At 47.9% G+C, this 16,689-nt stretch overlaps 1 protein-coding gene across 1 annotated transcript in view; it reads left to right on the top strand.

Annotated features, from left to right (window-relative positions):
* LRP1 (LDL receptor related protein 1) overlaps positions 1-16,689 on the top strand; it is a 777,705-nt gene that overhangs the window by 515,010 nt on the left and 246,006 nt on the right. The window contains exons 42-45 of the mRNA XM_033939435.1: positions 1,108-1,297; positions 2,274-2,478; positions 12,080-12,272; positions 13,143-13,268. Of these exons, the coding sequence (XP_033795326.1) occupies positions 1,108-1,297; positions 2,274-2,478; positions 12,080-12,272; positions 13,143-13,268 (714 nt within the window). The remainder of the gene's footprint in view (positions 1-1,107; positions 1,298-2,273; positions 2,479-12,079; positions 12,273-13,142; positions 13,269-16,689) is intronic.

The following is a 16,689-nucleotide window of genomic DNA, read 5'->3' as shown; positions in this document are numbered from 1 at the left end:
TCAATAAGCAATTTGGGGGTAAAAAAAAACCCAAAATGTTATTCCCCCCTAAAAATAACAAACCAATTATAAGAACATTTCAAACTGAAGCTATTGTATTTACTCAAATATAAACTGAGATTTTTAGGCCAAAAAGTGGCACACAGTTTGCGATACACTACTCTAAGTAAAGGAAGCAGATATAATATGTAAAAAGGGAATAAAGCAGGCTACTACACTCCTCCTTCAATATTCACAGGGATTAGGGGCAGAGCCAGCCCATGAATAATGAAAATTTGCAAATAACTTTTGGGCCGACTCTGACCCACCCCCGCCTCCCTCCTGGACCTTGTGGTCTAGCGGTCTTTCGGGGCAGTAGCGATCTTCCTACGTTCCTGTCCTGTGCAGATCACTCATCCAGAATGGCTGCCGTGAGTTCCCGTAGTCTCTCGAGAATGACACAGTGACAGAATTTGTCACCGTCTCCGACCCCGCGGATAACCATGGGAAACCATCCCCATGTCATTCTTTAGGGAGAGAGGGAAGGATCAGAGTATGAATGGGCACAGCCACTGACCCTCAAGCCTTACATTGAAGAATGCTGGTGTTTAAGGACTGAGGTTGAGATAGACACTAAAGAATGGCACAGGATGGTTTCCCACGGTTATCAACGGGGACATGACAAATTCTGTCACCATGTCATTCTCTATAAGTACAAGTGCACACACACACACAAACTGCAAGCTTCCCTCATATTTTACCAGCCAGTGATGCCAGGTGAGACCATCTCTTGAAGTCAGTCAATTTGTACCTTTGCTTAATCTTTTGTAAACCGCATAGAACTTCACGGTATTGCGGTATATAAGCTGTTATTATTATTATTATTATTATTATCTGTCAGGGTAGAGGAGTGAGGACACTCATTCCTTCTGTACAGTGTTCTGCTTTCTTTTCTGGTGTGTACTAAATATCATTACCTTTGCTGGTAGCTTCCTCTGTGCTTGTGAATGGAACAGAATTTGTTAATTCCTATGAAACTGAATTTTTTGATGGTGGTTAAATCAGTGCCATTTGGAGGCAAGAAAAAGAGAATGGCCTTTAATGTTCTCTCTTTTGCTTTCTTCATAGATGTTGGGTCAGTGGAGGGCTTGGCCTACCACAGAGGATGGGATACGTTGTACTGGACAAGTTATACCACTTCTACCATCACTCGTCATACTGTGGATCAGAGCCGGCAGGGAGCCTTTGATAGAGATACAGTTGTCACCATGTCGGGGGATGATCATCCTCGAGCCTTTGTACTGGATGAATGTCAAAAGTGAGTGCAAAATCTGAGACTTATAAGCACACTTTTCTCTGTATGCTTTTATTTGATTTTTGAACCAGTAATCTCCTCCTCCCCTTGGGCTTCCCATGAATTTTGGAACTCACCTCTATGGGCCTTCAGTACCGTATTCATCCAACTGAGGATTCTCCTCTTTATCGGCTGTCATTTTCTGTGTTTATCAGCATTCCCATCTTTCTTCATCTGGTCTCCCAGAACCCGGTGTACCTGTCACTGTCTGAAAGTTGAGCCTGCATTCCAGTGTGCCTTTCTGGCAGAGCTGCCTCTGCATCCAGAGATTATGAGATCAAATCCTATTGCTGCTCCTTGTGACCCTGGGCAAGTCACTTAATCCTCCAGTGCCCCCTGGTTTGAATGTCAGCTTTGAAATGCCAAAGCCACAAAAAGGCAGTATACAAGTCCCCCTCCCCATTCAGGTGATCATAAAAGATAGATTCAAATGAATGTACATGTAACTCTCATCAGGTTCATGCCAAATCTCCTGAAAGTTTTGGGAGATTTCTTGATACTTTCGGTTGCATTTTGGACTAGTTTTCAGCAGCGTTAAATACCTGTCTATTGTAATATTCTTCAAAATAAGCAGCTGTGAAAACACAGGAAGGGTAATTGTGGGGTGGGAGAGGGCTTATATTGTTGTACTGCTATTGATCAAATTTAAATGCTTAGTTGTTATTGTTATGAATATTGTGTTGCATTTTTTGTTAGTAATGGAAAATCAATAAGGACTTTTTTTTTTTTTTTAAGTTTAAGTCCCCTTATATTTAGTTGTAAACAGTCACCCATCTTCTCAGTTTCAAATCTCAACTACTATGAGTAATATTTGCACCAAAACCTCTCCCTCCATGTCGATGCTGGTAAATTTCTGCCGATCTGAATTTTAGCAGTGTGCTATCTTGGTTTGGCCATGTGCAGACTTCTGGTTTTGTTCCGTGTTCTGCCTTTCCCACAGCTTGATGTTCTGGACCAACTGGAATGAGCAGCACCCCAGCATCATGAGGGCCACCCTCTCTGGGGGCAACGTTGTGATCATTATCGACAAGGATATCCGGACGCCCAACGGCCTCGCCATCGATCACAAGACCGAAAAGATCTACTTCTCCGATGCCACCCTGGATAAGATCGAGCGGTGCGAATATGATGGTTCACGGCGATACGTGAGTTCAAAGCGCAGCAAACCCCTGGGACATTGTGCTAGTGGATTTAGAAGCCTGTTGCCCTGTTCAGATACCGAAGATCCACATCAAGCATTTTCAAGCAGCTGGGTGCTTTCTTCCTATCTAATTATGCACAGTCAGTGATCTACATCTTCTCAAGGTGTAAAGATCCATACACAATAATACTACACTTCTCCCTCCGGATTCGCGGGGGATAGGGGCAGAGCCGGGCCGCAAATGGCGAAAAACCGTGAATATCCGGCTCTGTCCCACCCCATCTCCCTCCTGCCTTCCCGGCCTTACCTGGTGGTCTAGCGGGCTTTCGGGGCAGGAGCGATCTTCCTACGCTCCTTCCCCGTGCAGATCGCCATTAGAAAATGGCTGCTGTGAGTTCCCGTAGTCTCTCAAGACCACGACGGGAACTCCCTACAGCTATTTCCTAATGGCGATCTGCACAGGGCAGGAGCGTAGGAAGACCGCTCCTGCCCCGAAAGCCCGCTAGACCACCAGGTAAGGCCGGGATGCCGGAGGGAAGACTTAACGATGGTTTTTTTTTTCTTTTTTCCCCCTCACCAAAAAAATCACAAATATGTGAAATCGCGATTACCGAAACCACGAATGGGGAGGGGGAAGTGTAATCCAAATTCTCCCCAGAACACAAAAGGTACGCTAGGCTCATAAGCCAATGAAAGAAAAAGCTTCAGTAATAATGTGAGGGAAAGAAATCCACTCTACCAACCACACATCACAGGCCTAAAACACTTTTGTTGCAGAGACAATTGCAAAGCCTAATTACAAAATAAAGTGTTGAAAAGTTTTAGCAGTTCAAAATTTGCCAAACAACTAATGTCAACTATGTGCAGCCAGCCGACGATCATTTCACAGCCACATTGCTTTTTCGTCAGGGCTGTAATAGCTCACATAGAACAGGAAATCAAAAAAAGCACATTGATCATAGCATTTCTATAATTAGAAGCATTGGATTTGTGTTTAATTGTTTTTTGTAGGTTCCTATTTCCTGTTCCATGTGCGCTATTACAGTTTTTTTATGCTCCTTGTGACCCTGGGCAAGTCACTTAATCCCCCCATTGCCCCAGGTAACGCTAGATAGATTGTGAGCCCGCTGGGACAGACAGGGAAAAATGCTTGAGTACCTGAATAAATCCATGTAAACCATTCTGAGCTCCCTTGGGAGACCGGTATAGAAAATTGAATAAATAAATATGATTTCAGAAGGAGAGAGAGTGAACAGTGCAGCTTCTGTCTTACAGTTTATCTGCCTTGAGTTGGACTCAGTCTGGGGACTTACCAGCACTCTCATCAGCCACAGGGGTGAGCAGGCACATCTCAAAGCACTGGTTCTGAGTCTAGGGGCAGGGAGGATTTGGATAATTGGAGCCTCTTACTTCTGGAACGCACAGTTCTTATGTTCTTAAGTACAGTGGTGCCTCGCATAACGAACGCCTCGCACAGCGAACGCTGCACACAACGAACTTCATGTCTTGATTCATACAACGAACTTCGTTTCACACAACGAAGTCGCCCGAGCTGCCGATGTATTGCATCCTTCCGCGCAGGCACTGCAGGCAGTCGTTAGTCACTGCGCTTAACTGCCCTCTCTCACAGCCCTTCGCCTGGCTCCCTGTGCAGTGGCGGACCGTCGGCTCGCCTCCTTTTATGGAGGGGCCCGGCGCCTACTGCTGATGCGTTGGGGGGGGGCGGAGCTACTCTCGCCGCTTCCCCGATGCTAAGAAAAAAAAAAAAAAGAAAAGTTAAGTCCCAGTTTTTGCCGCTGAGACTCTGCCCTCTCTCACTGTATACAGTCGTCCTTTTAAGATAAACTCAATATTTTTTATATATCATGGCTTCTAAAAAAAGCAGGAAGGTGATTTCTTTTTTTTTGGTTTAAAACGTGTTTATTAAGAAGGAGCATACCGACAAACAATCAAGCAATGGAAATACAACCGAACAATAATCAGGTACAAGGTGCCAGGTACAAAGTATAAAATACAATGGGAGAAAACGGTACACAATGCAAAAGGCCTAAAGGCCAGGAAGAAAGGAAGGATATAGGAGAGAGGGACTGAATCATCCAGGCACACAAAATGAACAGCGAGCCCCCCCCCCTCTAAACTCCCCGATATCAGCCAGGACCCGCAAGACCCAACACCCACCAAACAACCCGTAAGAAGAACCAGGCTGGCCGCATACCTCCTTCGTTTTCCCAGAGAAGAATCCCCCCCCCGCCCCCCCCAAATCAACCCAAAACCACCCTGCTACCCCCCCCCCCCCCCAGCGACTGGAGAATAGAGAAAGAAAGGAAAAAAGGTAGTAAGAAAAGGCAGAAAGAAGAAAAAGGAAAGAGAAGAAAGGAGAAGAAAGGGAAGAAAGGAAAGGAGGAAGAAAGGAAAGGAGGAACAGCCTCAAACGGGAGCAGCAAGCGCAGAAAGCTCAGCAAGAGCCCGCTCCCAGATAGACTGATATAGCAGGGTCTGCCCCCCCGGCTGTCCCCGTATACCCCTCAGCTCCCAATGTGCCACCTCCCTCAAGGCCCGATGCCACCCCACTATTACCGGTGGTTCCACATCGATCCATTTGCTAAGGACCCCCCGCTTGGCAACCAGGAGAGCGACATAGACAAATCGCCACTGAGCAGCAGTGAAACCCTGATCCAAGAACTCCACCCCATGGCCCAAAACCAAAATCCGATAAGACCATTGGACTGGCACTCCCAAGATCTGAACAAGAAAGTCCAAGACCCCATTCCAGAAAACACCCAGAGACGGACATTCAATGATCATGTGCAACAGTGTCCCCGACGCACGCTCACATTTCGTGCAATCCGCTGAATCCCACAAACCCGCCTGCAGACCCCGGAGCCGGGTAAAAAAGGTACGATGGAGCAGTTTGAACTGAAGTTCCTGGAGCTGTACACTGCGGGCCCCCGAAGTGACCTCGGAGAAGCAAGCTTGAAGCTCCCCCGACGTGACCTCCTCCCCCAAGTCTCCAGACCATCGAGCAGCCAGGTCAGGCAGCAAAGTATTTGCCCTCTCCGCCCTTGCCGTCCGATACCAAAAGGATAAGGAATTATGAGCCGGAGGTACGGACAAGAAAATCAGGTCCACCCGTAAAAAAGAGCCACCCCCAGGAGTGCGCCGAAGGCTGGCCATGTAAAAATGCCGCAACTGGAGGTAAGCGAAAAAGGGCATGCGCGGCAAGTCCCACTTAATACGTAGGGTGTTAAAGGAGGGAAAAACAAAAGGATCAGAGCCCAGCGCAGACACGTGACCCAGACAGAAACAGGGGCCGAATCGCGTCTCCACTCCCGCTGTGGGTCCCACCCCCGGGGGAAAATCAGGATTGTGGCTGATCAGTTGAAGAGCCCAGTTGCCCTGTCCCTGACCAATCCTATGCCTCCACCACCGCAGTGCCCTACAAAGGGGAAGGAACCAGACCGAAGCAAGACCCAAGCGAGGGAGCCTCCACCGAGGGCAAGTCAAACAAGCAAAAGCTCTATGAGGTGTCGTCCAGGAATCGAACAGCCCCCCTGGGGCAAAACGAGGAGCCTCCGTAAAAAGCTCATGGACCCATCTCATCAGAGCGGCGACATTGTACAAGCGTAGATCTGGTAAAGCCAGCCCCCCCCCTCCCTACTCAGAGTGAGCTTCCGCCAACTAATTCTTGCCCTCCGATTATGCCAAATAAAGGAGCCAATAGTAGATCGATAGAGACGTTCATCCACCGCCTTAATCCAGATAGGGATCATCTGCAAAGGATAAAGAAGTTTGGGGAGCAGCACCATCTTCACCAAAGCAATTCTGCCGCACAAAGAGAGAGGCAGCTCACCCCATCGCACACATGAGTCTTGCAATGTTTTCAATCGATCAGATATGTTCCGGCGATACACCGTGGACCAGTCTGCTCCGAGGAAAATACCCAGGTATTTGAGTTCCCCCGCAGCCCAACGGAATGGAAATCCAGGATCAGAACGCGAGGCACACGGGGAGGAGACTGGAAGGGCCTCTGACTTACTAAAATTAATGCAAAGTCCCGAGAATGCCCCAAACTGCCCAATAAGGGCAGTCAGACAGGGAATCGATTCCCGCGCCCTACTCACAAAGATCAACATATCGTCCGCAAAAAGAGAGACCTTACACTCCTCAGCGCCCACCCGGATGCCCGAAATATCTGAACAGGTCCTAATCTTTTGGGCCAGAGGCTCCAAAGATAGGATAAACAAAAGTGGGGACAGTGGGCAGCCCTGCCGCGTACCCCTATACAACGAGAAGGACTGCGTACGACACTTATTGATAAGCAACTGGGCCGTAGGAGACGCATAGAGATAAGTAATCCACTGATGGAAGGCCCCAGAAATACCGAACTGCTGCACAACCCAGAAAAGATAAGGCCAAGTCACCTTATCGAAGGCCTTTTCCGCATCCAAGCTAGCCAATAGATCATCCCCTGTGCGAGTCCTGCCCTCCCCAAGGGCTACCATCGCCCGCAAGATATTGGCAGAGGCAAATCGACCCGGGACAAAGCCCACCTGGTCAGCATGAACTAAGTGAGGAATCACTTGAGCCAATCGGCGCGCCAGAATTGCCGTAAGGAGTTTCATGTCCTGGTTCAAAAGGGAGATCGGCCGGTACGAGCCCACCAATTCCGGATCCTTTCCAGGCTTTGGTAGGACCACCACATGGGCATGGTTCTGAGCGGGGAGAACCCGTCCCGTATTCTGCATGTCAGCGTACATGGCCGCCAATGCCGGTCCCACTTTAAATTTCAGAATCTTATAGAATTCTGGCCCCATACCATCCGGTCCAGGAGCCTTCGCAAGTTTCAACGCCCCCACCGCAGTTGTAATCTCATCACACGAAATAGGGGCATTCAGCAGACTTAACTGCTGGTCCGATACTCGAGGTAACACAAGGTCCCGAAAAAAAGTGTCACGCGCCTCCAGATCATAAGGGCCCGGGCCGTAGAGATCCTGATAAAAACGAACAAATTGGTCTTGAATCTCAGCCTCCCCTGTGTAAACCATGTTAGCGCTCGCCCTTATGCGAGAGATACGAGTAGCCTTACGAAAAGGGCGCACCAGATTGGCCAACAATTTGCCCGCCTTATTTCCCCATTGATACAACCGAAACTTGTAGACGTCAATATGGGACATAGCTCTTTCAGTAAAAATGACGTCAATTTGTTTACGCAGGCTCAAATATTCCGCCCTACCGGCCTCCGAAGGTGCAGCATGCAAGGCACTCCTACACAAACGTAATTGACGAGTGAGAGACACTAAAACTGCGTCGCGTTTCCGACGTTGTGCCACCGTATAGGCGATAATTCGACCCCGAAGAAAGGCCTTAGCAGCTTCCCAGAAGATGGTATCAGAGACCTCTCCTCCACCATTGGTTTGACAGTAAAAATCCCATTCCGTTTCAAGATAGGCATGAAATGTTTTATCTAAATAAAGTGAGGGGTTCAAGCGCCATATACGGTCATGGACAGGTCCCTGCCAGTGCAAGGTAAGGGAGACCGCCGCGTGATCGCTGAAGGGAACATCGAGGATGTGAGTACGTACCACCCTACCAATGGCCTGTGACGGCATCAAGATGTAATCCAACCTGGAGTGGGTATGATGCACTGCGGAGTAAAACGTAAAATCCACTTCCCCAGGATGGAGAGTTCTCCATACATCCACCAGTCCCAGCTCGCTCATCAAAAAATTTACGCCAATGCGCTCGTTGTCTCCCCGCACCGCCCTCGGAGGTCTGCAGTCTAGGGTGGGATCGCTAGTGATGTTGAAATCCCCCGCCAGGATGAGCTCGTAATTAGGCAAGGCCAAAATATGAGCAAGCACAGCGGAAAAGAAAGAGTGATCATACACATTAGGGCCATAAACGTTGCACAAGAGCACCGAGCGATCCTGTAGGGTGCCAGCCCAAAGGACAAAACGGCCCTGGGGATCCACAATGGTCTTATGCGTAACTGCCACCACCGCTTTATTGATAAGGATCGCGACCCCACGCTGTCTGGAGTTATAAGAAGAGTATACCGCCTCTCCCACCCAATCCCTGACCAACTTGGAGTGTTCACTCGATGTAAGGTGGGTCTCCTGGAGGAAAGCCACTGACACCCTTTCCCTCCTCAGGAAAGACAGCACCTTCTTACGTTTGATGGGAGAGTGGAGACCATCCACATTAAGAGTTATATAAGTCAGATCAGCCATATCCATGGGAGCTACCTAGAAACAAGAAAGTAATACATAGGGTCTCATATTCCCAAAGAGCCTCCCAGCAGAGCCCTCCGGGAAAAAGGAAAGAAGAGAAAGACTCCCCGTCGCCAGGGGATACCCACCCCCTAACCCAACCCACCCCCCTCCAAGGCCAGACCAACCCCCAGCCCCCCCAGAATGCAGCCCCCACCCAGCCACTCCTCCCCACCCCCCACCTCCCCACCATGGAAAAGCCCGGGGAGTGCAGCAGGGAAGCCCTCCAGATCCCCCATCGGACCACCACAACCCTCCCCTGCCAAGTCTGGAGGATCCCATGGAGAAAAGAGTACTCACAACCCCGCCTCCCCCTCCCCCCTCCCTGCCAACCACACCCCACAAACAGTCCCCACAACCAACACACAGACAACCCCCACTCAAACCCCCCCAGCCGCACAGCCTGCACCCTGTTTCCCTCCCCCTTCACTACAACAATGCAACCATCCCATCCCCTACCCCCCGACAGGCTCGCCCTCCCTCCCATCACCCACAACCCCCAAAACCAAAAGGTAAAAAACATCCCCATATAGCCCTCCCCCGCCCCCCTCCAGCCCATCTACATAGAACAGAGAAACAATGAACAGTGCAAAAAACATAAGAAATACAGTGTAAATCCCAAAACCTTCAGAGAACAACCATAATAACAGCCCCGTTCAGATCAGGACTCCAGCACTCCCAGGAAGGTGAGCAGCCCTCAAATGAGGTGCCTCCACTCCAAAGTCAGGCATACAAATAGAGTCATTAATATCCCCAACCTGAGCAGGCAAATAAACAGACAAACAAATACACAAACAGAGCTCCCCCCCCCCGGAAAACAGTATAAACCAGCATTACGGGCGACACAAAGTCCGCCATCCAGTTCAGGGGGAGAACATGGACCAGACACCAGAGAACGACAGGCCCAAAATGTACCGGGACATGGCAGCCAGTCAGAGGCCAAGGGAGCCCCCCTAGGGGCCACCCCTCGGCACCAAGAGTCCCAAATGGCCCCACCCCACTCCCCCAGTCCACAGAAGGAACCCATATGAGCCTTGGGGAGTCAGGGGCAGCAAGGACCTGGTATGACAGGACCAGACAACTTAAGACGCAGCCTCTCCTCGACGCTCCGCCAAAAAGGCCTGCAGTTCCTCCTTGTTCTCACACAGACGAGTCCCATCAGATGTATGAATCCGGACCCTGGCTGGAAAGAGGACAGCAAATTTCATACCACGGTTCCGGAGCTCCGTGCAATAGGGAGCCAGGGCCTTCCGTCTTCCCGCCACATCAGCCGAGTAGTCATTGAAGAGCAGGAGCTTCGCCCCTTCGTAGGCCAAAGTCCCAGATCTGCGGAACATCGCCAAAATACGGTCCTTGACAGCTGCATTCAGGTATCGGGCAATCACCGGTCTAGGGCGCGCCTCATCCCCTCTCACCGTCCCAATGCGATGCACCCGCTCAATCACACAGCCTCCTGCTTCAGGGTGCCAGCCAACCTGTTCAGGCAGCCATTTTTCCATGAGGTCTCTCAGCTCCGTGTCCTTGACCCGCTCAGGGAGGCCAATGAGCCGCAGGTTATTTCGCCGCCCCCTGTTCTCCTGGTCTTCCAGACGGGAGTGGAGCAACTTACAGGTGGCCTCCAGATCTCGAACCCGCGTCTCAGTCAGCCCCGCCTCATCTTCCCGGGCCGAAACCCGTTGCTCTAGTTGGGTGATCTGGGACCCCTGGCGCTCGACACAGTCCTTCATCTCGTCCACCGCCGCTTGGAAACGAGCGAATTTATCATCAATTAGGGCCGACAAATGCCGAGTCAGCTCCCTGATTGTCTCCTCCTGCAGCGCGACGGTGGTTTTTGGAGACGCGCTGGCGGCCGCCATATTTGAGGGGAGCGTGGTCTGTCGCAGTTTAACGGGCCGCGGAGTCTTCGAGGGCATGGCCCAGGACCCGACGCTATCCCCGAGGCAAGTTCGCGCTACCACCGTGCGCTGCGAGATCTCAGCTTGTCCCGGAGACCAAAATAGAAACCCGGCCACGAGGTAAGCACTTTTAAAAAGGCTGGAAGGGAACGGAGCTCGGGCTGGAAGCCTCCGCTCAGCTAAGCCTCATCACGTGACCCCGGAAGGTGATTTCTGTTGAAATGAAACGGGAAATAATTAGAAGGAGTGAATGTGGGGTAAAACAGTGTGACCTCGTCAAAGAGTTTGGCCTCAGCAAGACCACCATTTTCACCATTTTGACAAATTTATCTTTTTTTATGCCATCTTAGCATATTTTATGCTGCAGAAAGAATAATTTTTTTTAACATGTATTGTTATGGGAAAACGCGTTTCACATAACGAACTTTTCGCATAACAAACTTGCTCCTGGAACGAATTAAGTTCGTTGTGTGAGGCACCACTGTACGTTGTGCAGACGCAAGCTCTCCAACCAAAACCTGGACAAAAACAGACATCCACAAAAACCGCTTGGATGCCCCAACAGTCGCCAAAAAAGAGGACATGTTTGGGGACACCTGAACATATGGTAACCTTAGTGCATTTTTTCTAGTAAAAAAAAAAGATGCCAGGTCATTCTTCAGGAGTGGGGTGATCACTGAGGGCCCCCTGCAGTCAGCCACAGAATCCATGAAAAGGCAGCACCGAATGTGCAAGACCTGAGCTCTTTTATTAATTCTTGGGGCCCATGGGTCATTTGTATCAAGTAATGGAAAATGAACAATCAGATCTTAAAATATTCATGTTAAAGACGCTTACAATGTCTAAGAGGATTCAGTCAACGATAGCGAACAAGAAACATTCCTTTCCCATCTGTGTTTTCCTTTTTTTTAAATGTTTATTTCTTCCCTCTATCCTTTCTGTATCAAGTCTTTGGGCTCCTTTTACAAAGGTGCGCTAGCGGTTTTAGTGCGCGCTTAGCGTGCGCTAAAATGCCCCACGCGCTAGCTGCTACCGCCTCCTTTTATCAAGGCGGTAATTTTTCGGGGCTAGCGCCCGCTAATCTAATGCATGCGCTAAAAACACTAGCGCATCTTTGTAAAAGGAGCCCTTTGTTTTTACGCTGTTCACTTTTGTCTCTGTTTTTAACACCTTTTTGTTAAATATTTATTTTAAATCTACTGTAAACCGCTTAGACTTACTGATAGGCGGTAAATCAATAAAAAATAAACTTGAAAAGGTGCCAGTAAGCCTAATGATAGTCATGTGCCTGTGAAATTAAAGCAGAGTATATATTCGGTCGAGAGGAATGGAGAGAACCAAAATTGCATTATTTGTACTTTGGTGAGATTTGCCTATTTAATGGGTGTTACATCTACAATGTAAAATTCATTCCATTGATTTTCTGTTTATCGTCCAACAGGTTATTTTAAAATCTGAACCAGTTCATACTTTTGGCTTGGCCGTCTACGGGGATTACATCTTTTGGACGGACTGGGTACGCAGAGCCGTGCAGAGGGCCAACAAGTATGTAGGCACAGACATGAAGATGTTGAGGGTTGACATTCCGCAGCAGCCCATGGGGATCATCGCCGTGGCCAACGACACCAATAGCTGTAAGCAGCTTTCTCTTGCTAACTAGATGATTGCTGGCTTGAGGGCTTCAAATCTTTTTTTACATTTGTACATCAAGAAGTCAGGCTATGTTGGCTGTTGCAGCCTTGTCGCCAAGGTGCCATTAACACAGGGATCTCAAAGTCCCTCCTTGAGGGCCGCAATCCAGTCGGGTTTTCAGGATTTCCCCAATGAATATGCACTGAAAGCCGTGCATGCACATAGATCTCATGCATATTCATTGGGGAAATCCTGAAAACCCGACTAGATTGCGGCCCACGAGGAGGGACTTTGAGATCCCTGCATTAACACGCTCTGGCACAGGTTTGGCAAATTCCTTCCCTCAAAGAAGTAGCAAGACCGACAAAAGATTGAGAAGAGGAAGTGTTTGGGCTCAGGAAGAGGCTAGTGAACTTTCATGTAAAGTTTGTTTGAGGAAGGCTAAGTAAACTAGTTTACTCAGTTATTCTGTGATACCAAAAAAAACTGAGTTCTAAGCTAATAAGCACCAGTACATTCTGGGCCACCCTCTGTGTACAAACCATTACATTTTTTTATTTTATTTATTTATTTTTAAAATGTCTATACCGTTTAAAACTAAACAGTTTACATAATTTACATACAGAATTTTATAGCAAAAACATGATAGAATAAATATGCAAACAATCCTCAGAAATCATAACTACACAATAATACCATAGCTTTGCATAGTAAAGATCATGAATAGTTCGTCAACTCTGCCAGTGAGGAAAATTATTGGCTAGAGGAAGGCATCTACATGTATGCACCTGGCCGTCCCTCGCTGTTGCTGGCTCATATCGAAAAACTGTGTCTTTAGTTCTGTCAGCTGAATTGTTTCCCTTGGTTTTCAGGTGAGCTCTCCCCTTGTAAGATTAATAATGGCGGCTGTGAGGACCTGTGCTTTCTTACTGCCGAAGGGCGCGTGGACTGCAGCTGCCGAGGAGACAGAGTTTTGCAGGAAGATTTCACCTGCATAGGTGAGTCTGGGCCTGGACATAGAGCAGAAGCACGGTTGGGGGAGGGGTAAGGGGAAGAGATCAACTGGGAGGCCATTTCTTAGTTGTAGGGAAAAGGGATTTCATTAACCTGAAATCGATAAGCTGGCCAGCCTTTTCCATTTGTACTCTTATGATGACGGAGAGAGCAGAGGCCAGTTTCTTGCTATAAGAACAAAGGTCAACCAGTGGTGTAGCAAGAGTCGGGCTGGTGGATGCGGCTTGTCCTGGGAGCAGACACTAAGATGGTGCATCAAGATATCGTGGAGCCGCAGTCTACGTGCGTGGCTTTCAACTCTGCTAATCCCTTGTGTCCTCTGATGTCAACTTCTTCTTCTGTGACTGCTCGATGTGCCCCCTTATTTCTTGAAGGAGGAGGGCTGCCCCTGGAGCAGGGGTTTGCTCTGTTCCAGTTGGCAGCCGAGCTGGGTACGCCATTGCAGGCCAACACAAGCTGCTGGTGATAGCTTTCTTATGTGTTAATAATATATTTTTGTCTAGATTTTCAGTGTCCTTGTTTTTAAATAGTACACAGTGCATAAGGCTAGAGAATGACACGGTGACAAAATTCATCACCGTCCCCGTCCCCGCGGATAACCGCGGGAAATAATCCCATCTAATTTTGCAGTGTCTATTTCAACCTCGGTCCTTCTGCCCCAGCATTCTTCAACGCAAAGCTTGAGGGTTAGTGGTTATGGCCATTCATATTCTGATTCTTCCCTCTCTCCTTAAAGAATGACATGAAGATGGTTTTCCGCGGTTATCCGCGGGGACAGGAACAGTGATGAATTTTGTCACCGTGTCATTCTCTACATAAGGCATTAAGTGAATATGTATGCTAGCAGTTTCTGAGTTGCATAAAAATGGGAACATGGTGTTGTCAGTTTGAACATAAGAATTGCCATACTGAGTCAAACCAAAGGACTATGAACAGTGGCCATCCAAGTCAGAAATACCTGGCAGGATCATAAAAGTGAAAAGATTCCATTCTGTTTACCCTCGGGGATAAGCAATGGATTTTCCTAAGTCAATCTCGGCAATGGTTTATGAAATTTTCCTCCAGGAATTCATCCAAGCCCTTTATTTTTCATTTAACTCTTTATTGGAATCATAGAACAATGCAAACTATAATTTGCATTGCAAAAAGTATACACTTAAGTAAACTCTGCTGCTACCTTCAAATTCAAATTTATCCAGGTTTATAACAATGGCCCACCCCGTACACCATACCCCTAAGAAGCAAGTACATTCTAGCTAAAAAAAAATGAATAAACAAATGCATATGGGCCCCTACGTAAGAGAAAATATGCACTAATGTTGCAACTTTTGCAGCCACTGCCAGTAGCTGGCTTACTTATTCTCCATCTCTCGCATCTTCCCATATTGTAAAGCTGTCAACTTATTCAGCTGGTAATAATTGTTAACTTGGTTACAATAGCTCACAGAGGTAGGCCCCTCGAGTCTCTTCCAGCTTGCTGCAGTTTCATATCTGGCTGCCACCGTGAAGTATTCCAGTTCCAAACATCCCCCTACCCCAGTAGTTCCCAACCCTGTCCTGGAGGACCACCAGCCAGTCAGGTTTTCGGGATAGCCCTAATGAATATGCATGAAAGAAATTTGCATGTAATGAAGTTGATAGAAATGCAGATCTGGTCCATGCATATTTATTAGGGCTATCCCGAAAACCCGACTGGCTAGTGGTCCTCCAGGACAGGGTCGGGGACCACTGCCCTACCCCTCCCACATGTAACAGAGCCTCAGGTTCCCATCCAGCTGGATTCCCTGGTTCTCTATTTTCTGCACTTTTTCTCTTTTTCCACGCTCTCCACCTAATTATTCCCTCGAACAGTAGCTTTAAATTCATCTCACAATATGACATGAGAAGTCGCTGTGGGAGTATTTAGAAATAACAGCAATAGGAGATGGTAGATTTAGCACAAAGTCAAACAACATAGATCCAAACCATGATCACCATAAATTTTTCCCCACCAAGGTAACCAGACGTAATTGTTGCAGTTGTCTGGGTCTTGCTGCATCTGAGTAAGTGGAACTGATGTGTGGAACTGATGTTTCGGCCGTTGTGCTGTGGCTTTTCTTATCAGACCTGGAAAACAAACTCATTAAACTGCATCTCCTCCTGATCAATCATTTCAGCAAAGGAGGCTGGAGGATCTTAGATTGTGTCTCGACAACCTAGGTGGACTGGGCCTCTGACCAAGCTAGATCCAACCAGTTCAGAAAGTTTCTGTCCAACAGCCACCACAACCAATACCTACTGTCACCAACCTGCACACCAGCAAACTTGGTGCAATCATACATGTGGCATGCTGAGGTGCTCACCTCATTACTAACAGAGCCTTCACCTTGATACGCAAATTCTTTGAGATCAACTGCTCATCTCTTGCCGCTCATTACATAGAAACATAGAACATGACGGCAGAAAAGGGCCACGGCCCATCTAGTCTGCCCACACTAATGGCACACCCCTTAACTACCTCCATGAAGAGATCCCACATGCCAATCCCATCTTTTCTTAAAATCTGGCACGTTGCTGGCCTCAATTACCTGTTGTGGAAGATTATTCTGGCGATCAACCACCCATTCGGTGAAGAAATATTTTCTGATGTCGCCATGAAATTTCCCACCCCTGATTTTCAACGGATGCCCTCTTGTTGCTGTGGGTCCTTTAAGGAAAAAGAGATCCTCTTCCACCTCGATAAGGCCTGTGACATATTTGAACGTCTGTCACAGGCCGTATCGAGGTGGAAGAGGATCTCTTTTTCCTTAAAGGACCCACGGCAACAAGAGGGCATCCATTGAAAATTATTGCTAATCCATTCCAGAAGAATTTACACTGCACAGTGAGAGGTAAAGTGTCCATCTACCTGGCGTATGCTAAAATAATCATACAGGCTGACTAGTACTCTGTAATTAGGTGGCAATATTGAGCAGTGATGTCACTTCCTTTTTTCCAAACCTTTTTTAAACCCAGCTAAACTAACTGCATTTACCATATTTTACAGCAGGGATGCTCTTGGACTGTACTTGAGGTCCACAACCCAGTTGTATTTTCAGAATTTCCCCAATGAATACATATAAGATCTATTTGCATGCACTGCCTCCATTGTATGCAAATAGATCTCATGCATATTCATTGTGAAAATCCTGAAAACCCAACTGATTTGCGGACCTCAAGGACTGACATTGAGCAACCCTGTCCTCCAGCAACAAGTTCCAGAGCTGGCTATGCTTCGAGTGACACTAAGGGAGGAGCCTAAAGCCCTGATTGGTCAAGCCAATCAGGGCCTTGGGCTCCTCCCTCAGTATCGGAGAGAGAAAGAGCTAATGGTTACTGCGGATGAGCAGACTAGATGGGCCATTTGGCTTTTAACTGCCATCATGT

The sequence above is a fragment of the Geotrypetes seraphini genome, chromosome 3 (genome assembly GCF_902459505.1).
Source record: "Geotrypetes seraphini chromosome 3, aGeoSer1.1, whole genome shotgun sequence".
Lineage (NCBI taxonomy): Eukaryota > Metazoa > Chordata > Amphibia > Gymnophiona > Dermophiidae > Geotrypetes > Geotrypetes seraphini.
This window is presented reverse-complemented; position numbering and strand designations above follow the sequence as displayed.